The sequence below is a fragment of the Liolophura sinensis genome, chromosome 7, assembly GCF_032854445.1.
Source record: "Liolophura sinensis isolate JHLJ2023 chromosome 7, CUHK_Ljap_v2, whole genome shotgun sequence".
Taxonomy (NCBI): domain Eukaryota; kingdom Metazoa; phylum Mollusca; class Polyplacophora; order Chitonida; family Chitonidae; genus Liolophura; species Liolophura sinensis.
The window spans coordinates 34,788,923-34,814,133 of NC_088301.1; the positions used below are offsets into that span (position 1 = coordinate 34,788,923).

Below are 25,211 nucleotides of genomic sequence, written 5' to 3' on the forward strand. Positions count from 1 at the left end.
CCAGAGGGCGCTAGTTGACATTAAATTTACCACACACTGTGAGGGTGTCGGCGAAGATGTTCGCCTTTGATGTGGATAATAGCAGGTAGATCTTTGTGAATTGGTGTGAGGACAAGTTAAAAGGACACTGTCACGAGTCGCTTGGCGGTAGGTTTAATTTTACACGTTTAATTCACTTTAGTTGACAGGTTACTTATATCGATTAGTGGTATCAGAAATTAGCAATCTTCAAGTGTTGATAAACGTGTTGCCCAGTCGACAACTACAACATGTGTTACAGTCTTGTTCATAGAGTAAGTTTTATGTATCGCTGCATTCTGTTTAAATGTAAAGTGTGAGCTCTGTAAGCATAGAGCCAGTGTTGATATTTATTTTACGTTATGGTAGTCAATTATGCCAAACATTCATGTATATGGCTACAAGAGTCAAAGCTTAATACCTTTTCTGTCTGTCTGTCTGTCTTTTAATCATCTTCTCGAGCCGAGGTATGATACATCAACAGAGCAGCCATGGTCAAATTAACACGCAGTCGAAGACAGTGGCCTTTAAAGTTTTACACTGCAGCTGATTTCCAGGGTCAATGAAACTGCAATATTTCCAAAAAATACTTTTTATGAGACATTTTCAGTTTCTCACAAGTTTGGAATGGGGGTATGGTTTCCAGTACAGAGTTTCAATGAAATTGATATTAAATGTACTAAGCATGCTTCAGCGAGGTTAAAGTATAGATGGTTGAGTGAAAGTTAGCACCCAGTTCCTGTGTACTGTGACACCTTGTGACAGAACAATTGAAAAAATGGCAGTCGTGTGAAATGTAAATGTGGCTTATTGTGTATAACTTTCACACAGTAAGGTAAAGTTTATTGTGCAGTTGAAGAGTTTGTACTAGAGAATGGTTGCAATTTTTTTACTTTAGCAACTGAAATCTTTCCTCCCATGGCCAACTTATGCATTTTCGGAAAAATTTTCAGTTTTTACACATTATTTAATTTTCTTAATATTTTTGTTTCGACCCAAACTTCGAAAATTATGCCATATATACATAAAGAACGCCACTTGGCAAAGTTCATGCAGACACATGCGTTTTTCATTCCACAAAACAGTTGTGGCGTCATAATATCACAGAAAGATTGAACATATGTGCGTCATCCTGTTGATATATTTGCAACAGTATTGATGTCATATGCATGATCTTTTGTTTTGACATTTCAGAAAGAGATCCACCTTATAGCTGAATATTTGTGAGTTTTTGCATATTGCAAATAAGTGCTGAAAAGAGATGCATTCATCTTGCCAGACATATCTTCAAGCTTACAGCATGCCACGATACTTTATTAAGTAATATAGATAATTTACAATACAGAAATTCTCCAGTATGGTTTCTTTAAATGACTTCTTTTCTCCTTCAGGTGTGATAGATTATGACTGGCCGATGTGGATGAATGTTTCCAGTCCGCCAGGATGGACAACTGGATCCCAAACCCCAATGCTAAACCATTCGTCCCAAAGCGTCATCCTGCTCTCTTCAAGCGATCGGCAGCACACTTCAAGCATGTGGGGCATCGGCGCATGATCTCCAAAATCTTCCAGGTAATTTTCTGATTTGCTAACTTTGCCTTGTTTAAGGTTTAAATGTTTTCAAAGGGAGCAAATAATAATGTGTAGAAAGATGTCTTTTTTTTGCTTGTATCCTACTTTTGTTACATGAACACTTACCCTATTTTATCCACAAATCTTCCATGAAACCTATTGCTGTCATTCTTCTGAGTGTGTGATTTAGATTTTGAAACTAAATACGATGCACAGATTTCAGATATTTAGTTCCATCTTGTAAAAGCAATGAATGAAATGACTACAGATAAGAGTTAAAATATGTTTCTGTTCATAGGGAGGCCTGATTATTGTGTTGGTCATCACAGTAGTTATTAACATCATGTTCATACTGGACACTAGCAAGAAACTCAAAGCTGACCCTGTAGCAAATGGTAAGTCTTGATCATATTTTAATCAGTACATGTAATTCCTCCATACATATATGTTTTGCTTCTTCAAAATGCTGGTGATTCCAGGTATCTCTCCGTCTATCTGTAAATGCGATTTTATCCATGTATCTTCACGAAAATTACCGAACATCTTGCCTATCATATGAACTTGGGCATGCTTAAGTTTAATCAGGTAATTATTTTCATAATTTTTCCCATTTAGGACTTTGTGTAATAGTACTGTCCAAGAATTCAGATTTTTTCCTTGAATCTCTTCCCAAACTGCTGCGCTGATTTTGATGAAACTTACCATACATCTTGCCTTTAATTTAAACATGTGCATGACTGAATTTAATTACAATCAGGTAATTATTTCCATAATTACCCAGGTACTTAATGAAATAACGGATTTTCATCCACACTGTATTCTTTTCTGAAAACTACTTTTCTCCATTCAAACTGGATGTACCAATGGTGCAATCGGTGCACGCCATGAACAGCCCATGAAACATTCTATATGAAGCCACACTAAGCAAGATGATATCCTGTAATTTGTTTAAGGCTTTCTAAGTTTTCTTTCTTTTATTTTTGAAATTGATGGGGGATGGAAGCAGGATATTTCAGACATCCAGAATATAGTTTTTAATATATTACTTTCTGTAGCTGCAAAATTTTACACCACCACCATGTACAATAATTTGTAAGCTGTTAATTTATCAAAGATGTAAAAACAGTCCTTAACCACACAATATGTAAAAACATTTGGTATGTTAATATGTGGCCGAGTGGTTAGCATGCCAGTGCAGCACAATGAATCTGGTGCCTCTCACCAATGCGGTTGTTCTGATGTCCAGCTCATGTTGGCTTCCTCTTTGGTCGTACGTGGGAAGATTTACCAACAACCTGCAGATGGTTTCCTCCGATATCCTTCCACCATATTACTGGTTGCTGTTGTATCTGAAATATTCTTGAGTATGGCATGAAAAACCTCAGGGGTCAAAATGTTTGATATTTTTAGGTCTTCAGAACGATGACCTCTACAAAAAATGAGGTCATCTAATATGATTTGAAGGTGTGAAATTTATTGAATTTTAATTTAAATCATTATAAAAATAACAAGGAAATGGATAATATACAGGAAGCCTTCACACATGAATATTTATATGATAGAAAATTATCTTTGAGATGACTTGGGCTAAATTTGAGGTTATCATTTTTATTTTGAGCTCTTAAAAATGAGTGAATGCCCAAACAGTTTGACCCCTGCACCAATCAAATAAGTAAATAAATATGTCTCTGTGTATTTGAACAAAATGACCTATTCTATTAAAGTTATAGTATTCATATATTTTATGCCTACAGTAAATCAGTATGAAGTATACCTTATATGTCATACTGACAACATTTTTACAACATAAATTGCTGCCCACTGTTGAATTGTGATGAAATCAGCTATATTATCATTCATATGATAAAGTCCTTTTTACAGTGTTTTATAAAATGCAAACTTGGCAAGGGCATGTCTTTCTGTCTATATGGTACCTCCAGATAGTTTCTTTGATGTAACACTGTGATATCACATGGATTTTTGCTTTGAACAAAAAACATGTAATTAGAGCTTTAGAGCTAAATGTCAAAGATTGAACATGTGTTTGTAAATTCATTGTTGCATGTACAGGCAGCTTGGAAGACAAATTTTCACAGTAGTTGTTTGATGCATTAAATGTGTCAGTCTTGTAAATTTTGTTAAAAACTGGATAGTATGTTTCCTCTAAGCCTGTCTTATGTGATATACGTGAAAATGTTGTAAATATGTCATTAAAAACCATATAAACAAATAAATCACAGACTAAACCAATCTGCTACAAACTTCATGTTTAAACATGTACTTTAATAGATCATTAGTGAAATTCAGACCAAATTAGCACAAAGTTTGTTGACAGATCATAATATTCATGTAATTAATGGTAAGAGATTGATGATGTTTGATAACAGTAGACCGCTGCATTTCCAGTTGATAGCCATTGGGCACAGGAAGGAATTCAAAAGTTATGTATTGGGGTGGGGTGGTGTGTGGAGAAGTACTATAACATCAGGTGAGTATCGAGACTGGGCAAAGCCCTGGAAACTTTCGGACTTCGTGGAGCGATACAGAAATGATGTTTTTAGATATTAATCCTCGGAGTGGTGATTAAAATATGTAGTTATAAGTGAATTCCGACAAGCTGTTCAACATTATACAGGGTAAACTTGGTATTCATTGTGCCAGAAAACATAGTTGCATGAAACTGCTTAGAATTAGTTTTTGAATCGCTTTTTGGTGTGCAGGTGATGTAAACAGAAAAACCATCGAGTCATGCGTATAAAATGCATATTTTATTTTCGTGTGTATAAAATGTCATTTGGCAGCAATTGACAAAACTTCAGTTCAGATGTCAAATTTTTATTACATGCTTTTTATATTAAAGTTTCTTATTCAACAATGAACATGATCAAATGAGCATTGCATATTCTGTGTGGGGTGTTTGGTCAGGGACAGGGAACCTATACACTGTAGCATGTATCAATCTTGACTAGCCCACCTGATCCTGATCCTATACCACTGCTAACCCATAACCGCAGAACTTTTGCAGGATTGACAGCAGTTTTATGTCGTTGAGTTCAGAGTATGATGTAAAACAACAACAAAATATAAATATTATTAATGGAAAATACAGATTGATTCACCTTCACTTCACCTTCTTAGACGTAACCATGGCCATGTATGTGCATGTCAGCTGTGACTTTCACTACCTTTAGCGCCTTGTGAACACAAGAGCTGTCACTGCTGTTGTATTGATTTTTAACTGACCACATCTTTATCTCCTGAATACGTGTCATGCAAACAATAACACTTGGAAGAATGATAATGTTAATAGCAAATGTATGGTCTACACTCTAGCTCGACAGTTTAACCTTTTCTCGGTCTGATCTTTTCTCCAAGGACTACTTCCGGTTTTATTATTAATGATCTAAGATCTTCTAATGTATAATGCAACTGAAGATGTTGAAGACACCTGTAGCAAATGCGCAAGTGTGTATGCCATTGGGTATATATTTCTGCTCCTGCATGTAGTGCATGTTGGTTGTGTATTATTTGCAGAGATAGAGACTTGTTCAGCTGATGGTTCATCTTGTAATCCTGCAAGAAAGTGTAAGTTCTATCATCATTAATAATTCTAGAACGCAGGCTTATTACTTTTGAACATGATGATGTTTTATACATATTTAAAATGGTTTGCACTTATGCAGTGTTTTGTCAAGTCATCATTTTGATATATTGTCAGAAAATTGTCCAAAGTCATAGAGGTTGTCCAGAGTTTGTGTGGATTGGATTTGAAGTTGTTGGACAATCAAAAAGTAAATATTTGTGTTGTGGTCATACAGCTTTGTTGCGTTATTGAACAGAGTTCATTTATTTTTGAAGTCAAACACTTTCAGACTCTTTCCTTTATGTTGTAGTAGTCACAGTGATGTTGGCAGCCATCAGGTGCATGTTTTTCAGTACATTTATGTCATAGTATTCATGAAGATTTAACCATTTGATTTGTCCAAGAAGTGAAAATGACATCCTTGGTGTGGCTTAAAACTGCCGAATAAGCAGGCCTTGGTCAAGTGGTTATAGGTGGTTTTGAACTTGGACGTGTGTAGGTGTAGGTTCAAACTAGATGTAATTTGTAGATTTCTGCCTTTTCACTGATTGGCAATGCTCATGTGGCATTTCACAAAGTATAACGTTTGTTGAAGATCACTTGTCTTCCACCAGTACGATGTGCATATCTTACATCATGTGTGGCATTGAGTAATGCACAAGTAAATAAATAAAATTTTGGCATTGGTGTTGCTATTATGTCATTGTTGTCTCAAATTTGTTGAAGAAACTGTATCATCCTTCCTTGAACTGACATAGCGTGCATGTTATTGAAAAAGTCCTAACCACCAGAACCTTATACATGTGCATCTTTACAAAGTCAGAGAAACAATCAGGAGAATGATGTTGAAGTTTTCATATCAAATAATCATGTGTATACAAAATATGTGGAACAAAGTGCTACCCATTATGTAAAGTGCTGGGTTATGTACAAATTTCTGAGTGTTGATTAACTTAAAAATAAAGGAAGTGACTACCTTCTGATTTCAGATAAAGGGCACAAAAATGCCTTTTGTTATTATAGTTTGTCTACTGTTGTCACATAAGGTGTACATGTTTTTGAATTACTTTATATTTAGCCCAGCCGTACCCACACATGTAGATTCAAATAAGACAGCAAGCTGATAAGCCGGGTGATTAACCCTGGCTAGTATAGCCCCTGGGTAGGGCGTCTGTTGTTCAGCAATAAAATGTGGCTATACAACTATCTAAGCACCCAGGCTGTTAGTACTGTGTAATATAGCTATAGATACACTGTAGGACAACATTGACATTGCTATCACTTAGGCCTGGGGTAGAGTGTAAGTGGAGGAGAAGTTGGGGAAATAGAGTGAGAGGTTAATAAGGTGAACATGTACTGTATACCATGTGTTGCTCTTGTCTGTACATGCATCTTTCCCTGATGTTGTGCTGTCCATGGATACACTAATTCTAATGTGACACTGTGGTTTAACGTCATGAGGGATAATGTATAAAGTTGAAGCATATAAATCAGTATTCTTATACAAATCACAACATAAAATTAATGTAAACATTTGAGGAATACAGATTGATAACTTAAATAGTAAATCTACCAGGTATTAGGTTTCATTTTGTTTCACCATGGCTTTTAATAAGAGAATGAAGTAAGGATCTCAAGGTTAAAGCCAGAAAACTGTGTATGTCAGCACTTGACATGGTTGAGTTTAAGGGCTGAAATACAGCTTGCGCTGGTTTGTCTGTGTATTTAATGGACAATCACTCCAAGGTTTGTCAGGTTTCTAGCAAAGGGTGGTTTACTAAGAGTACTTTGTGTTCCTGACCTTGTCTAATGTAAAAAAAAAAAAAAAAAAGAAAAAAAAAAAAAGTATAGTATTTGTTTGCCCTCTATATGCAGGCAATACACCGAGTTCAGTGTTCCATGATGACCTTGTCTCTCATTTTCATACTGAGATCATGTGTATAATGGCATAATGTGTATAATGGCATATCCTGAAATTAAAAAAATTTATACTGTCACCACCCATAATATATTTTTTAATGTAGATCTGTAAAAGACAAAGAGAAAGCATGTTTATATTCATACAAAACTTACTGCATGGCAAACTATTTGCAGGAAAAAAGTAACCAGTACAAAATTACTGTATGTGTAGGCATTTCTTCATATATTTTTTTTATCTACATGTATAGCCCTGAATGAATCTTTGATATTGTAGGTTATAAATTTGTGCATGCAGTGATGCATTGTAAGCATAGATGTATTTTGTTTATGTCCAATAAAATGACAGACCTTACATGCATATTTATGGTTGGACAATCGTCAGCATCTTTGATATTGTGTGTTTAAACTTTCTGCTTTGTACATAATGGGTTGAGTTGGGTAATTCTCTCTAAACCTTAATGTGTTTAGATTGCATGCTACCCGATCATAGTCTGTTGGAAACAAGGCACTGAGCACTATGATGACTGACACATGGGGTAAACACAAATACACATGCGGTCATAAAGCTCAGTTTGGAACATAAAAGGCCCTGTTCATTTGTTGCTTTTTTATGATGGAGTTTGTCCAGTACAGAGTGTGATAAAGAGTACTTGACAAATGCAAACTGTTCAACTGGTGCTTCATTATGATGATAACATTATTTTGATTGTATCTGTTGTATGTGTATATGCAACTGAAGCATTTGTTGTAACACAAACATGTTTTTAGTTCATTGTTACATCATCAAAGAGATGATTTGAGAAAGTGTTGCTATTATTAAGCCTGGGATGGGCATACATATTGGTGTTTATATGTTTGGTTGCATATTATTGTAGTTTTTTGTGCTCAGTGTCAGAGTCACTAGTTGCACATGTGAGTGTTTTGTTACTCTTTTTTGTAGATCATTCTGTAAACTGCCTGGTTAGACTTTTATGTTTAGCAGATGCTATCATTTCTGATACTGTCAGTTCTAATCTGGGCTCTCGAAACGCCTTGTTCACCACAAGTAAACATAATCTGTACAAGTTCGGTATACATCCATGTCATACTAGTAACCTTTGACTTGTCAAAGTCTATTACTATACAGAGCAAATGAATGAGACATTATATATACAAGCATAACTTGTCTTCTTTTAGGAACTTGACAATGTTCATATTTTGTAATTAATTGTGTAATGAAAAAGTAGAGTTTTTGATACAACCTTTTAGCTGTGGACATACACCAAAATTATGTTCTGCAAAATTAAAGTACTGAATAACTGGAACACACATCAAAATATTGAAGCATTGTGATTGGAGGTGACATGTCATTCCATGAGGCACAGTGCTTAGTCCACCGATCTGCCTGACACTTGTGTAGCAGACTTCATACTACCAATTGTCATCTTTGAAATAGACAAATTTTGACCTGGTCAATGCTGTATGCTACTTGTGAGAATATGTTGGGTAGACAAATGGCAAAAAGCCAAGAAAGTAGGTTCTGTGATTTAAGACATAATAAAATGTCCCAGTCATATAATATGTTATATAATATATAAAACAATGCACAGGAAGAAAAATATTAAAAAACTTAATATACAATGTATCTGCATGCACTCTTTCATTCACTGTGGGACATGATGGATATTTTTACTTAACAGCAGTGCATACAAGTGGGCATGTAAAGTCATTCGCTGTTCAGTGGATGTGGATTGCAGTACTGTAGCCATATTAGATCATCCACCATGTGAGCAAGGGTTGCATAATAAAGCTGAAGCCAGGCATGGCACTCAACTTATAAAGGGATATTTACATTTAGTTGAAGTACTTGTAGTCCTGGTGTCAATATACAGTGATGGGATGGTGCATAGCAGCATGTCTGTAGCATGGTATTCCAGTGAGGCATCAGTGTAAATGTATAGGCATTGATGCAAGGAGACATTGTCTTGATATAATACCATCTTCAGATAGACAAACATGGACGTGGATTTTGGTTTCATTCAATTTCATGCCCAATTTTTTCATTGATTTTTATGAAAATTTGCCCTTCGTTTGACTATCAAGAAAATTTTATTTAGTATGATATGTGCATAAATAAATATATATGGATGTTACGTTAAATGTATTCTCAATTTTTTCTCCCCCAGACCCTGTCCCTCTGGCTGCTCAAAAAAGTGGAGATGCTCAAAACTTCCGCAAAATGGCCCAGTCTCGGTCCCTGTCTATTGAAGTGACATCAAGTAAATCCTCGGCACTGGTAGCAGTGGATGGGACAGCTGTAAGAAATCAGCTTTCGAGCTTGAAATTTTTCATTATTTGAACAGTATTTTTGGGGGGGGGGAAGTTTCAGTTTAAAAGTATTTTGATGGAGTAAATCAAAAGTTTTAGAAGAAGATTGTGTGCATTTATCCAGTGTCAGACTCCACTTTGCATTGGACAACAAAGTAGGTACAGATATATTCTTGATTCCTGCAGATGACTGCAAGTGTGTCTGCTGAGTAGGTTATCTCCCTTTCTTTGCTTTAAATATAATTGTCACATTGTTGAAGCAATTCACGAATACCTGGGTCTATGCAGATTGCAAATATAAGGTGCCAGTGACCTTAATTCCTATTGGGCGAGGCAATCTGAGGATTATCGACGCCATATGTTTGCGGAACTTATCACTGAGTAACAATGTCACTAATATTATCTGACATCTGCTGTATATTTAAGGGTTTAACACTGCCGTAGCAGTGGTTGTTGTGTAACCAGATACCACTGACCCTTGTTTCATTCTGAGTCAAATCCCGAGAAAATACTGTGAAACGAGGGTCAGGGGTATTGAGTTACACAACAAACACCTAAATGAAGATGTTAACGTCTATTTATTCTACCCAAAAAAATGAAGAAAATGCGGCAAAAACTGCATATTTTCTGCTGTCATTCTGTTTTACTCCCTCCAGAGAGGTCCTGTAGTTTAGACCAATCAACCAGGGAGGTAAGCTGACCAGTGTGTTGCATGACACAATCGATGCTGTTTGAAAGGTCATCTCCATTTGATTTTTATATTTGCACACGGCCCACAGCTAACAGCTGGGTAGAACATTTATTTATTCATATATTTGGTTTGAGTGTTACACTGTAATGTGGCAGAATCAACAACCTTCTGTGGATTGTTGCAGACCTTTGCATATTTGTGAAAGTCATTTTTATATTTTTTATTGAAGGTTTTACAAGAAGATGAGCTCAATAAAAATCGTGGTATCCATGTGGTGGTGTTAAATCAAGCAACGGTGTGTTTCAGTTTTATCTTATCTGTAATATATATGTAGTTCTCTATTTCAGAGGGGCAGGCAGGAAGAAAGGGTATGGTGAAGAAACATGAAACGGCGCAAAACAGACCACAAATGTGTACATTTAAAGCATTCTTCCGAGAAAATGAAGAGAGAAAAATATAATTATAAAATTTTATAATTTAGATTTCCTTGTGTAGAAGCAGGTTTCACAGAAGTTAGCAGGATAACTACTCATGTTTTTAATGTCTTCCCAGGCTTATATTGAGAACTGATTTTTCCATGGTATGTTATGCAAGTAAGATTTCTCTGAATGTATGCAACACAGTGCTTCAGAACATTCTTGTCAATATCTCAGCTGGTATCAACTATCATTGCTTTTCATCCTGTGTCACAGGGCAGTGTAATGGCCAAGAGAGTGTTTGACACATACAACAAGCAGGAAGATGAAGCCATGGTTATGTTCCTCAAAATGGTCTCAAATGGGAGGATTCTTATATTTGCTATTAAGGTGAGTTTATGATTATTTGTACTACTGTTGAATTAAGTTTTAAGAGAAATGTACTTACAGTTAAACTAAACATTGATAAGTTGCCAATTTCTTTGTTTGATCAAAATGTATACACTCATACAGTATTAGAGCTTCACAACTTTGATAAGAATTTCAAAAGCTTTTGAAATTATGTCATTGTTCATTAAAGTAATTTTATGTACATGTATACTATATGGCATATTGCTCTTTTCACTGTTTACTAGGATGAAGGTACCTTTCAACTGAAGGATATAGGACGCAAGACTCTCCGAGATCTAGGCAGTGATAAAGCAGATATTTTAGGCTGGAGAGATATGTGGGCCTTCGTCACCATTAATGGAGGTTAGTGTGGGAAGATTTTTTACCAATGCAAAATTAACAGTTATTCCTTTATCTTGTGTGGATATCTTATCTTTGCTAGCAGACCTATTGCTGAGGTGTTCTGTAATTTCCTATATTAGCTGCGATTCTTGGGAATAGTGTGTGATCCTTTAAAATACAAAACCGAAACCAAATTTGTTACATTTGGTAAAACTTTCATATATTTATTTGACAGGTATGTATTCGCTTATTTGACAGGTAAAAAAGTGGCTGAAGATTACAGCAAATCAGCATCATTGAACACCTGGGCAGAAAGTGTGGTTCTTAGAACTGAGCTGCCTTTGGCAGATGCTGAAGGTAAAGAGCTAGCTGAATTTCAGTGATACAATAATAATAGTATTCAAACTAGTAGTAGCAGTACACATTTATTTTAAATAGGTCTTAGATAATAACTATTACTTAACATTTATTAGTTTGAAAAACTCACATATTTCTTTCAAAATATTCTTGTTTAGTTGTACTGAAAAATGAATGTCCATTGGCTATAGTCTTTAATTTTGTCGTTTTAATTTTGTAAAACTAGTGCTCTAGCTGCCCCGGGATCACCATATTGTGAACCTATAATTACATTTGTGGTCCACCTATAATTACATTAGTTGTGTTGCTAGTTTGGTTTTGTGCGCACACAGCACAGACTGGAAGCTAACATGTGCATGGCAGTAGACACAATACAATTCAACCCATGCGTAGATACATAGAATACATTTCATGGAGATGAGGGGGCGTCCATGGCTCAGTCTGTTAATACGCTAACACAGCGTAATGACCAGGGAGTCTCTCACCATTGCGGTCGCTGTGAGTTCAAGTCCAGCTCATGCTGGCTTCCTCTCCGGCCGTACATGAGTAGGCCTCTCAGCAACCTGTGGATAGTCGTGGGTTTCCCCCGGGCTCTGCCCGGTTTCCACCCACCGGCCGCAGTCGTACAAGTGAAATATTCTTGAGTACGGCATAAAACACCAATCAAATAAAATAAGTAAATAAATCTTGGAGATGATATGGAATTTTATAGAAGGATGTAAAACTATGACTCCGAGCTCTGAATAACTCATGGTCCAATGAAATGACTAGTTTGTGTGTTTCGGCTAAATATTATGGCACCCAATGTTCATGTATTTGTAATTACAATGTACTTCGTGAAACATAACAACAATAAAAAAAAGGTCATGAATATGGTCTATGGTAAGCAGAATCTGTAAAAATTCTGATTTTTTGAGCTGTTCAAATCTCAAATTAGACCACTGTCAATTTTTAAAACAAATGTTGTCAAGGCTTTTTTCTGTTATTGTATATGTACTTTAAAATATTCATTGTGACAATAATTCATTAAGTATGTTTAATATAAATTTTCACAATTGCCTTATGTTGTATGGGAAATGTTTATCGCTGATTGTCTCTCTCTTTGATGGCACATCGCAATCATAGTGCTTGAATGACAAGTGGTAATGCTTGTCAGTCATGATTACAAATATGTAATCCAATACATTCCAAACTTCAAATTATATAACCTGTTCAATCATCACCCTATATTTACTTTGATAACAAAAAACTTTTGTAGTTCACCTTTAAGCCGGCTAATTAGGACTTTTGAGAAAGTATGTTTTTTTTTCTTTTTTTTTTGTAATTTATTAGCAGACAGCCAGTGTGATTGGCCTGCCTCAGATGCTAACTCTAGGAGGAAGGTGTTTTGCAACAAGGTGGAGGGCTATGGCAATGTATGCAGCTGCACTGACCCAGCTCCCATAACTTTTACCCCAGACAAGGTCAGTATAAAAGGTTATCTACCATGTCTGCAGCAGATCCATCCCAAGGTGGTTTTCATAGCTAGCAAGCTGGATAACAATAAATGATGGATAACTGACCCAATAGTCAGTTGTAAATTATCGGACCTTTTATATTTTAGCTATATGTATTACTAGTATCGTTTTCACTAGGCTGATAATATTTTTTTTTTTCAATTTTCCATGAAAATTTTTTTTCTTTTTTTCACACTTTTGTAACCTATACCAAACTGTTGACAAAAGTAATTATGAGCTTTAAGAAGGTTTATTGATAAGGGCACAATGAATGTTTTTATTTGTTGCAGTTGGAAACTGACAATATGGGCAATGTCCCTATTGCGGTAATAGCCAGTGACCGGCCCCATTATCTTTACAGGTGAGGAAGTAATAGAGTAACTATTATGTATCAAGAATTTGCATTAACTTTGAATTGTTTCATCACTGGATCAAGGGTGCATCTAAATATGAACCCATTACAAAAAGCCAATTTAAGGCAAAACAAGTTTGTGTGCTTTCTGCTAGTTCTTGTATTCTAAAACCATGTCATTGGCGCTGTAACCAAATATTCTTAAAGTTTGTTTGTTGATATACAACAGGGCAGCTCTGTAACTTTAATCTTGTTTGTGATTCCAGAATGTTGAAATCTCTTCTGACTACAGCTGGCTGTAACCCAGATCTGGTCACAGTTTATATTGATGGCTATTTTGAGGTATATAGTGCTTTTATTTTCATGGCATTGCGGACTTTTTCCAAACACAATCCTGCAAGATTCTTTAGTACAGAGTAAAATCCTTGATCAGTGTAACTAGATCATTTTCATTGATATGAAATATTGTTTTTGATCTGAAACTCAAGTCTAAATTTCATCTCGATTGAATGTGTGAGAATTCATTCTTCAGTTTGTATTATAAACAATGTACTTGTACAAACATTTTGAAAATATGTAGTTTTTAATGCATAGAAAATGTTTGAAAGGCTTTGTAAAGACTAGCTCATAAATTTGTTTCTTTCCATTGTTCGACTTTGTTTGAAGTGGCTTAAGAAATAGATGATGCTAAGATTCATGTCTTTCCATTCTTGACACAATCACAGTGAAAAGATGATTAAAGTAAGGCATGATTGCTGTACTTCCTGCAAATGTAAAAAACTCTAGGACAAATAGACAAATAGTGAAAAGGTTTATCAGACTTAATAATGAATGCAGTTATATCTGTCTTTTCCGAATACATGTACATGATGAACATCATTTTGTTGAGCAACTCCCATTCTATTAGCAGTATTTCTTTCTGTGTAATCGACGTGATATGGCTGAAACACTGCCAATGTTGTGTTATAAATTATTCAATAATTTATTCATATGTTTCTGATTGTTGTAGGAACCTTTGGAAGTGACAAAGCTCTTTGGCCTGCGGGGTATTCAGCACACACCCATAGGCCTGAAGAATGCACGAATCTCACAGCATTATAAAGCTAGTTTGACAGCTACATTTAACCTTTACCCTGTAAGTGGACTGAGAATTTCTCTTTTTGAAGCTTTCTTTATATTTACATCGTTTTCCTCTACTAGTTACATGTAAGTCCGTTTTTTCATTTCGCATGGATGTGACAAATCATTGCATTAATCATTGATCTGTGGGAAGGTCAGACAGAAACCTGCGGTTCTGCCCGGTTTCCTCCCACCATAATGCTGGCCGCTGTCGTACAAGTGAAATATCCTTGAGTACGGTGTAAAACACCAATCAAATAAATAATCATTGATCTGTCTTTGATATGCCTGGGGGACGTGGTTGTCAAGTGTTTGGCATGTTAGCACAGCCCAGTAACCCAGGAACCAATACTGTTCAAGTCAACCTCATGCTGGTTTCCTCTCCTGTTGTATGTGACAAGGTGTTCAGCATGATGGTTGTGGTTTCCCATGAGATCTGCCTGGTTTCCTCCCATCATAATGCTGGCTGCTGTCCTATAAGTGAAATACATGTATTCTTGGGTACAGCGTTAAACACCTATTTATGAAGTAATACATCTGTAGTAAAAAAGGTGAGGTCTTCATTTTTTCAGTGATTCAGTCCTACATTTCAGAACACAGGGATGTGAGAAGATATTCTGCATTTGCAATGTTCTTGCTCCTGTCCATGTTGTCTCGGACACTATATGCTGTATTTCACCTAAAGTTTGTCTTGTAAAAGTTCACTTTCAGAAGTAGGTAGGCCTTAGGATGATACTTTTGATGCTAACAGCTTCACAAAAAACTTTGCAAGGTGGATGAATAACTCATAATTAGGCAGAATGTTTTGCTTGAAGAAAGCTAAATTTTAGGTGAAAAACATTTTAATGCAGTTATTGTGTTATATTTAAATCTTGACTTTTTGTATCTTATTTTTTTTTGTCTTCATCAAGTACATTGCACTTTGTATTGCACTTAAATGTATGGTTTCCACTTCTTTTCATTTTAAAGCCATTAAGATTTTTCAAATGGTAAGGCTGAGAATTGTGGTTTTATTTTGTTTGGTTGTTATTTGCTACTTTTCATGTTTGTTGTTTGAATTCGTTGTTTTTTCCTCTTTTAATTGTTTGTGTTTCTGACATTGGTACATAAATGTAATAAATGCTGTCAGTGATAAATATAGCATGTAATTTTGAATTACTGTTATATTTTACTGCTATATTTTTAGTTTTAAATGTAGTATATCTATGGGTGTTTGTTTATTTTAAGTACCAGTAATATTATTGAAAGTTGTAATAGTCTCTATATTAGAGAATTCCATTCTGTAGTATGATGCAATTGATTATGAAAGGAAAATGACAGAAGAGAATAAGTTGTGTTTTGAACAGGATTGGGTAGCAAGGAGGGGCGGATGAAGAATGGCCTTGTTTACCTACCTGATGAAGTAACTACATGTAGGTGTGATTATGTATGTTTCAGACTGCACAATATGCTATTGTGATTGAGGAAGATCTGGATGTTTCTCCAGATTTTCTAAAGTAAGTAACATTTTAAAATGCATTTTATCTCAGAGCTTTGAGGAAAGCAAATATTGTGTGGGTACAGTTGTAGAAATTTCACAGTATTAGTTAAAAATTGCTTTTAGCAATCCATCTGTGTGCTACTTGCCATTTAGTGCATTTTGTAATAAGTATTCAACATAAAACTTTTTGCCCATCGATTTCAATTGGGTGATGAAGACAGAGTTAATTCCACAATTTTGTATTCACAGAGTAAATCATTTCATGTTTATTTTCGGCAGCAATACAACATTTATATCTTATTAGTTATCCGTTAATTTATAATGCACCCCCCCCCCCCTCCTCTAAAAAAAAAAAAAACAGCTTGTGAACGAGTGATGTAGTCGAGTCGATTTTGTCTGCAAGAATGCAATTTAGGCATCTTGTGTCTGTTCATAAATTTCAAAACTGGTCTGTCAAGTTTACCTTGGATGCATGTCATTCTTGAATTTTTGCTCTTGATGGCTATTTTTTGCAGAACTAGTAAAACATAGGGATGGTCTGCAGTGTTTATTGACTTAAGCCATCTTTACATCTTATGCAATCTGTTTCTATTGTGTCAAAAGGCTGCGTAATTGCAATTTTTGACTGATCATAAAATCAAACTTACATCAGCGGGGTGGTTAGCATGCCAATGCAGCTGTATCCAGCTCATGCTGTATTCCTCTCCCTTGGCATACATGAGTAAATAAATACATCAGCACAGCATTGTACTGAACATTTGCAAGAAAATGCTACAGAATTTCCATACCGTTACTTTTACTTGAACTATATGGTGTAAGTATGATATGTTATTAATCAAACCATTGTTCCTAACTAAAGAAATAACATCTAAATATACAGTGCAAATTTGTGTTTGGCTGGTGATGTACATGTGGATTTGGAACCATGAGTTATAGAATCCTTCAATCTGGCTTGTTTCGTGAGCATGTTACGAGTTAATAAATCAGTAGATTTATTGGCAGTAAAGACATGAAGTAAGTGTAAAATGGGCAAAAGACTTTTTGGCAGTTATTGCTGTGTTTGCTCCCATCAAATAGAATAGTTTGGTTTTCAGTTTATGCAGATGTATGCTGCCTTTATAGGTAACTTACAGTGTGTGTGTCTCTGTAGTTATTTCAGTCAACTGCTTCACCTGTTGGATGAAGATGAAAGTCTGTATTGCATATCAGCCTGGAATGATCAGGTATACTATTATTCGGTGTTTGTATCTCTGCTGTGAACATGAAAGGGACATGTCCGCCGTTCAGTGTCAGTATATGCTGTGAACATGAAAGGGACATGTCCGCCGTTCAGTGTCAGTATCTGCTGTGAACATGAATGGGACATGTCCGCCGTTCAGTGTCAGTATCTGCTGTGAACATGAATGGGACATGTCCCCCGTTCAGTGTTAGTATCTGCTTTGAACATGAATGGGACATGTCTGCCGTTCAGTGTACTTACCTGATGTGAACATGAATGGGACATGTTTGCCGTTCAGTGTTCGTACCTGATGTGAGCATGAATGGGACATGTCTGCCATTCAGTGTTCGTACCTGCTGTGAACATGAATGGGACATGTCTGTCGTTCAGTGTTCGTACCTGCTGTGAACATGAATGGGACATGTCTGCCGTTCAGTGTTCGTACCTGCTGTGAACATGAATGGGACATGTCTGCCGTTCAGTGTTCGTACCTGCTGTGAACATGAATGGGACATGTCTGCCGTTCAGTGTTCGTACCTGATGTGAACATGAATGGGACATGTCTGCCGTTCAGTGTTCGTACCTGATGTGAACATGAATGGGACATGTCTGCCGTTCAGTGTTCGTACCTGATGTGAGCATGAATGGGACATGTCTGCCGTTCAGTGTTCCTACCTGATGTGAACATGAATGGGACATGTCTGCCGTTCAGTGTTCGTACCTGCTGTGAACATGAATGGGACATGTCTACCCCATTATGAACAAGTACTTTATCCTAGTTGTACTGTCATCTGGTTTTGTAGTATATGCATGCCCTCCCTTGACTTCTCCCTCATGATGTATGCATATGTGCAGTTCAACTTGCTTATTTCTGCAGATTGCGTCAAGTCAACCAGTTGAATATTATCATTCTGTACATTTTATATCTGATACTGATCTAAATCTTCAGTCTATATGGCTCTTAGTTACCAAGGCAAGCTTATTCAGGATATAATTTTTAATATTCACATGATGAATTCACAGCCAAAATCATTGCATGTAACTTCTCATCTTGAGCATGAAAAGATTGTGGAAATGATGCTTGTATGTGTTCTCTTGTCACCATAGGTATAACCAGTGCGTAGAGGTTTAGGTTTCATCTACATGTATGAGACAGCCATCTATTCTGACATGATAAGCACTGTAGAGATGGGAAAAGCACATGTAGGAGAAACAGTGGAAATAAAGACACCCTTATTAAAAATTCTTGCTAAATCTATGCTTGTCGTATTCATTTCTGACCATTAATTTTGATATTAAGTCCAAATGTATTCTTTTTTATCTTTTCCCTGTTCATCAAAGAGTTTGACAGTTTATACATTTGGTTAAGCCATGCTCTTTTCTCTACCTGATGCTTAGGTATTATTCATATTGTACATATTTTGTGCAGGGCTATGAACATTCATGTAAGGACCCATCATTGCTGTACCGTGTAGAAACCATGCCAGGCCTGGGCTGGCTGCTCAAGAGAAAACTTTACAAAGAGGAGTTGGAGCCAAACTGGCCCACACCTGAGAGGGTTTGTACAATATACTAGCTCACTTCTGGGATAAGTAATGTAGGTGGGGCAGGTACATTAAAAATAAGTTGACTTTTTATTTTGCTAATAAAATAAAAAGACACATGGTAATTTTTACATTAAGCCATAGCTACTTAGCTTGGTTGTTCAGTATCTTATAAATTTTGGTCTGGTTAAGCGCTATGTTTTTAACTGATGAGGAAACAAATACATATTCAATTTAATTGAGGTTGAAATGTAGCCACTGCTGTAGATGTTTGGGATAATTACTCTGTCTAACCTGAGGTTTAGACCTTTTCAAATACATGTAGGAAGTTTTAAGTGTGTTTTTTGTAATTTTACAAAACGTTTCATCTCACCTCACATCAGTTAATATTGTATTGTGACAGTAAAAAAATATGAGAAAGTATGCATAAAACTAAATTTCATTTTGAAAGTTTTTCGTACATAGTGTTAACTGCATTTGTTTGTTGACTTTGGTCGCATGTTACATGTTTGCAGCAGTGGGATTGGGATATGTGGATGAGGACTAACTTTGTGAGGAAAGACCGGGAATGTATCATACCTGATGTCTCAAGAACATACCACTTTGGATCAAAAGGCCTCAACATGAACCCATACTTCCAAGAACTCTATTTCAAGAAACACAGGTTACAGTCGTTACCAAATGTCAGGTTAAAAGACGTCAACAGGTATGATTTCGAACAATTTTTTAACAGGCAGGCAGGGATTAAAATGTTGATATTTGGAGGTCACATTGATGGTCTCAACAGATATGAATTCAAGGTGTCAGATTCAGTAGTTTCCAATTAAATCAATGGAAAACAAAATAAAAGATGATAAGCATACCATAAACAATAATTCATATACCTCAGATTGTATATATTTGCATTGTTTTGGTAAACTGGGCTCAATTTGAGGTCATCATCATTTTTTTCTTTCTTTTTGAGCTCTGAAAAATAAGTGAATGACCAAACATCTGGACCCCTGGTTAGCAAGTGTGTAATTAAGGAAAACTCTGTTTAGGAGTGCAGGGCATTATTTATATCTAATCTTTTGTTGCAGTTTTTTTATTTTAGAAGCTAGAAATGTCGCAGGTTTTAAGCCTAGATTAGTGGCCTTTAAACTTATTTATTTGACTTTTATAGCTTGGTGTCTTAGAGACTTTCAAATTTGACATTTAAGTCATATTACTCTGTATAGACAAGATGATTCAGATTTAATCTGATTGAAACTTTATTACAGTGTATGCTTTTGTCTATTTGAACATGATAAACTTGAAGTGTGTATCATGACTGAGTTCTTTCACTTGTCCTTTTTTGGTTAGGATGAAGAAGGCAGAGTATGAGGTGATGGTGAGGGAAAGGATACAGTCAGCTTCTCCCTTAGATCATTCCAAACCTCTGTGTGATGAAACCTTTGTACCTGATACACAGGTAGGCTGTTTTCAAACAGGTTATGATGTCATTTCATAAAGCATCATAGTAAATAGTCAAACTTTTTCAAGTCATACAGTTTGTAAGGAAACTTACAAAGTGCCTCTGATCTTCTTCTGAAAAAAGCCCCACAAATCATGATATAGTGACAGAGAGATAAGTATTAAGCAACTCTCACAGTTTTTGTTAGTTGTCTTTTCCATTTCATAATTCATATTTCCTTTATTGCAGGATCAAACATTTGTGATATATATCCAGATGAACAATACAACGGATTTCACTACGTGGAATCAGCTGGCATCAGTAAGTAACTATTTTCCAAAATGTGTTAACAAATCAACTGCAGATAACAGCAGCCTAGCCAGATGAAAAAGGTATTACATCAGTGTTACGGTGCCTTAGTGGAGGTGCCACTGAAACATCATGCCAAAGACACCAGACATGACACCCCACCCAGTCACATTATACTGACACCCAGCCAACCTGTTCTGTTTCCTTGCTCTTACCTCTCACTGCTTATCAGCAAGTGAGGCAGCAGCAAGTACAGTTTTTAAAAGTTTTTGGTGTGACCCGATGCGGGTTGATCCTGGGGTCTCCCGACTTTGAGGTGGACTCACTACCCATTAGGCCACAGAAGCGATCATAAAGCCAATGAGTAAATATTACACAGCCACAATGGAGAATGTGCTCCAAGATGCCCTGTACATAATTCTGCGAAAGTGTTTTTTTTGTCTCGTTACAGGAGATTTTGCAGTGTTTTACTCATGCTATTAAATGGCAGTAGAAAACTAATGTTCTGATAAAAGTAAATAATAATGTAGCAAAAGTTGTAATTTCCATTAATTTAAAGAATTATAAAAGTGACCAGGAATTCAGTATAGTATGACATGGTGGGTGCAAATTGTACACATCTTGCAGAAAGTGTATCATAGACAAGGAGTAAGTGAGCTGCATATTTAGAATCACTTAAATTTGGTGACTTCAGAAAGAATTTAATGTTTTATACTTATACATGCTTTTTCATATCTCCAGTGTTTTCATTTATGGGACCTTGATGTCCGTGGCTTTCATAGTGTGAGTATCAAGGAAGCTTGCATGTTACTTTAAATTAAGACAGACGACAACTGTTAGCACTTCAGGATAAAGTCAGCTCTTCAAGTTTAACAAGTGTCCATGTAACTTAGGTCTGGCTTGCGATTTTGCCCCTATACAGGTAAAATGTTTTCCTTTCATTGTGCAAACTAGTAACAAGCGCATGTTAAATTGACTAGAGCAATTTCTTGTGTATACTGTCATCTGTCATTAATAACTATATTGCAGTGATGACATTTTTCTCAAATTGAGAGTTTTGCTGATCTTTTAAAGATGTTTTGAGATTTGTTTGAAAGTTAGGAGAATACAAATGTGTTTCAGCACCAAAAGTAATATTTACGACCTTTATTCTCTCTAAAAATAGAGCAGTTTAGTGAACTTATGTATCGGTTGTGGTTTCTTTTGAGCAGTGTATCTCATCTCATCAGTTCAGTTCCATTAGTTTTAAGCAAATATTTATCTTTTGTGATACATCTGCGGGTATTATAAAGAAAAATAAAAGATAAATATTTAAGTTTTCTGTCAGAAAAAAATACACCTTTATATACATATATAATACGGTCTGAAAATACATTGAAGTAGTGCAACTATTTCTTTTTATAGAATTTATAGTTATTTCTTCTCTTTAAGGAATATTTTTTACCCTCTACTTATTTGATGGTGAACTGTTTTTGACAAGGATTTTATTAATTTTTCAGAGTATGTGGAGGCTGTTTTAAAAAATAACCATGTATTTATAGTCGGAGTTCCTGCCTCACCATACAGGTAAGTAAGGCTTGAGTGTATCCATGGGTAGTCAATAATTGTAACACAGATAGTGCTGTCTGAAACGTCATTATCTGGATGTCTGTAGTTGTTGGTCTTAAATATCTAATATTGTATTGACATAAAAATGACAAATTCATCCAGGTGTTGAGGTGACAGATTTTACGTGTATTATCCATTGTGACAAAATAGTGTCACAATTTTTGTTTGCTTCCAAAACCTTCCACATTTACATGTGTCTCATAAGCCCTTATTTAGACCAACAAAACAAAATCTTAAACAGCTGTATGTATTTACATTACTGTAGCACTTCCCTACCCAAACACAGCTATACCGCAGGCAGGATAGTAAATCACATATGTATTGTCATTTGTTGACCGAAAAAAATTCAGGTTATCCAATATTATTTAAAGATGTGAAATATATTTGACTTCATTTATACCATTATTAAACAACATGGACGTGTTTAAAACACAACAAATTTAATATACCTAAAATTATGAATATTTGCATGATACAATGTCGCCATTGTAATGACCTGGCCTTTCAAGTCGTCATTTTGAGTGAATGACCAAACATTTTGACCCCTATATTGTATAATATTCAGAGTTATCAGGGAGGTTGATATGTTCAGAATTCAGCGCTTGGTAAACACCTCGTGTCAAATCTTTTGTCATTTAGGTTTTTACAATTCCAAGTGATTTTAACATTAAAAGTTCTATCACTAAGGTTTTCGTTATTTTTAGTGCTTTAATCACCTTTGATCATCAGTCACTCAAAACATCTTCAAACTCAAAGCTTTCAAATACTCAGTTCGATATATATTTTTTAAATTCAACCTAAATAACCTACTTTATACATTAAAATCATCTACTATTGAGATCGTTTTTCTATTTATTATGCATTGGCCAGGTTATTAATCAGTCCTCACTTTCTTTATTCATAGTGAGTACAAGCCTGGTTCTGTCCAACCCATCTTCATGAGTCCACCAGAGAAGAAATCGTAGCAAATTGCTGTAGATGTTATTACCTTCCTTATGTTGGACCATGAAAATATGGTGCTTGATTACTAAGCATGGTCTGGTTGAACAGCATGTAGATTTTCTACGCATTAATTTTATACTGTGTCTGGCCATATAATGGTGAAACTGTTGTTATTCTAACCTGAAGTTGTGCTTGGCATGGTGTGATCCAGGGATATTAAATGCAGTAGGATGCTTACTGATGAGCTTTTAGTTCATACACCAGCTTCACATTGTCAGAAATTTATGCGGTTATGTAATTTTAAAGGTCTGTATCTTTAACAAGATCAATTAATTGGTGCATGAATTGTTTAAGGTAAATTAAGGATGTTTCAGTGCCATCCTTTTTTTAAACGAGTTGTATTGTTGAATAGCACAGACATCAGAAATGTTAGTTAGTGTGCTGTGGAAACAACCTTTTAACTACACTGGCAAATGTAGTAAATTTGCCTGCAATGAGCGTATGTCTTCTGATGTGTTCAGACTCTGTTAAATTGGTGTCATATGTGCCATATTGTTTTTCATGCATGAGTGTGCAAGGGCCAATGGTTGCTTTTTGAGGTTAGTCAATGACAACTGCTTCGAAACATAATGGTGTAACAGTACCAGTGTTTTAGGCAAACATTTAGTCTGTGTGTGTAATAGAATTTCAATTCCATTTTATGAGTTTATTATTGAATATAGCATATCTTATTGAAAACATAATATATATATGTATATACAACATATTCTTTTTTTTTTGCATTTTTATGTATGTTTTTTGCTCAAGATGCATAATTTACTTTTTCAATGCCTGTACATGTGACATATATTTTGGCCCTTGTATAAATCTTCAACGCATAGTGTTACAATCAGTTTTACAGGCTATTTGTCATGTGTGGGTTGAATGCAACCCTTCAATTGAGATTTTTAAATAATGCATGCATGGTAGTCTGTGCACAGTAGTTTCAGTCAAATGAAATCAACCCTTTTTTTGTCATGAGTATTCTCACTTATCTATTACTGTGTTCTAAGTCCTAATACATGCCACTTTGGGTTGTGAAAAAAACAGAGTGTTAAGATGTGCTTTGTGATCTCTGGTGTTATGAAAGTGACAGAGCACTTCTTAAAATATTTTATGGACAGGTGAAAAGAGTGAGATTTTGTTTGCCTGTCTACACTTTTATTGTATAATGTTTTATTATTGGCCTATGATGTTTGGTTTTGGCATTTATTTGTAGTCCATTTTTGTACAAGTGCCATCTTGAAAAGTTTATTTCTTGAGCTGTTTCATTCTGTGAAACATGTGATCTGCATTGTGTTCTTTTTAGAGCAACAAACTGATCTAGATTTTCAAGTCAATCATTCATTCACATATCATTTTTAGAAAATTGTCTGATTTGCAGAATATTTCCAACCACCGCCAATAATACATTGATCTGCTGATGATTGACAAGTCTTCTAATAATGTTAAATCCTAATGTTAGATTCATTAGGTTTTTCCCATGTAATTTTTAGCATCTCTTCATTCTCTTAAGAGCTCTGTTGTTGATATCTGTTGATATCAAATGTTGGTGGTGAGTGTCTTGAAAGTGTGAACTTCAGTCCTAACCAGGGTGGTTGATTACATCTAAGTGATGTCAGTGCGACAAAATAAATTTTAGAAAATTGTTATTAGGAGAATTGTGACTTTACCTAGTCCTTTTAATTGTGTAATCTTTTTGAGTAACTAAATACTTTTTACTCTTATAAACATAATACATTTATTACTACTACATGTACATGTGTATGTTGTATTAGGTGCAGTTGCATTTTGAATTACATGGCATTCTTGAAAATTTATCAGAGAATAAACTTGTAAAAAATTTTTTTTTAGACATGAATTTTAAGATCTACAGAATATTAGCAGATTTTGGAAGGCACACGATAAATTTTGACAGGGCTTAGAGATTTTAGCAATGTACAGTATGTGTACGACTTTTTATTTGCGGGGATTTCAAATGCCAAATTTAACTCTTGTTACCTATGATTTGCAGGTGACCACAACCTATAGTAACTATCATGAACTAATGCATCTTGATTTCATGCATTCCTTTA

General features: G+C 35.4%; 1 protein-coding gene across 1 annotated transcript; it reads left to right on the forward strand.

The window, feature by feature from the left end:
* Window positions 1-19: 19 nt before the first annotated feature.
* Window positions 20-25,205, forward strand: LOC135469617 (protein O-linked-mannose beta-1,2-N-acetylglucosaminyltransferase 1-like). The gene is given in 22 exon segments (XM_064748125.1): window positions 20-147; window positions 1,410-1,590; window positions 1,889-1,985; window positions 9,259-9,389; window positions 10,321-10,386; window positions 10,784-10,897; window positions 11,143-11,260; window positions 11,498-11,596; window positions 12,932-13,059; window positions 13,383-13,453; window positions 13,711-13,786; window positions 14,454-14,579; window positions 16,001-16,059; window positions 17,194-17,266; window positions 18,692-18,820; window positions 19,322-19,512; window positions 20,148-20,256; window positions 20,488-20,559; window positions 21,289-21,330; window positions 22,047-22,062; window positions 22,065-22,113; window positions 23,060-25,205. Coding segments are annotated over 21 exon segments (1,956 nt in total). The 5' UTR covers window positions 20-147; window positions 1,410-1,461; the 3' UTR covers window positions 23,121-25,205.
* Window positions 25,206-25,211: the final 6 nt, after the last annotated feature.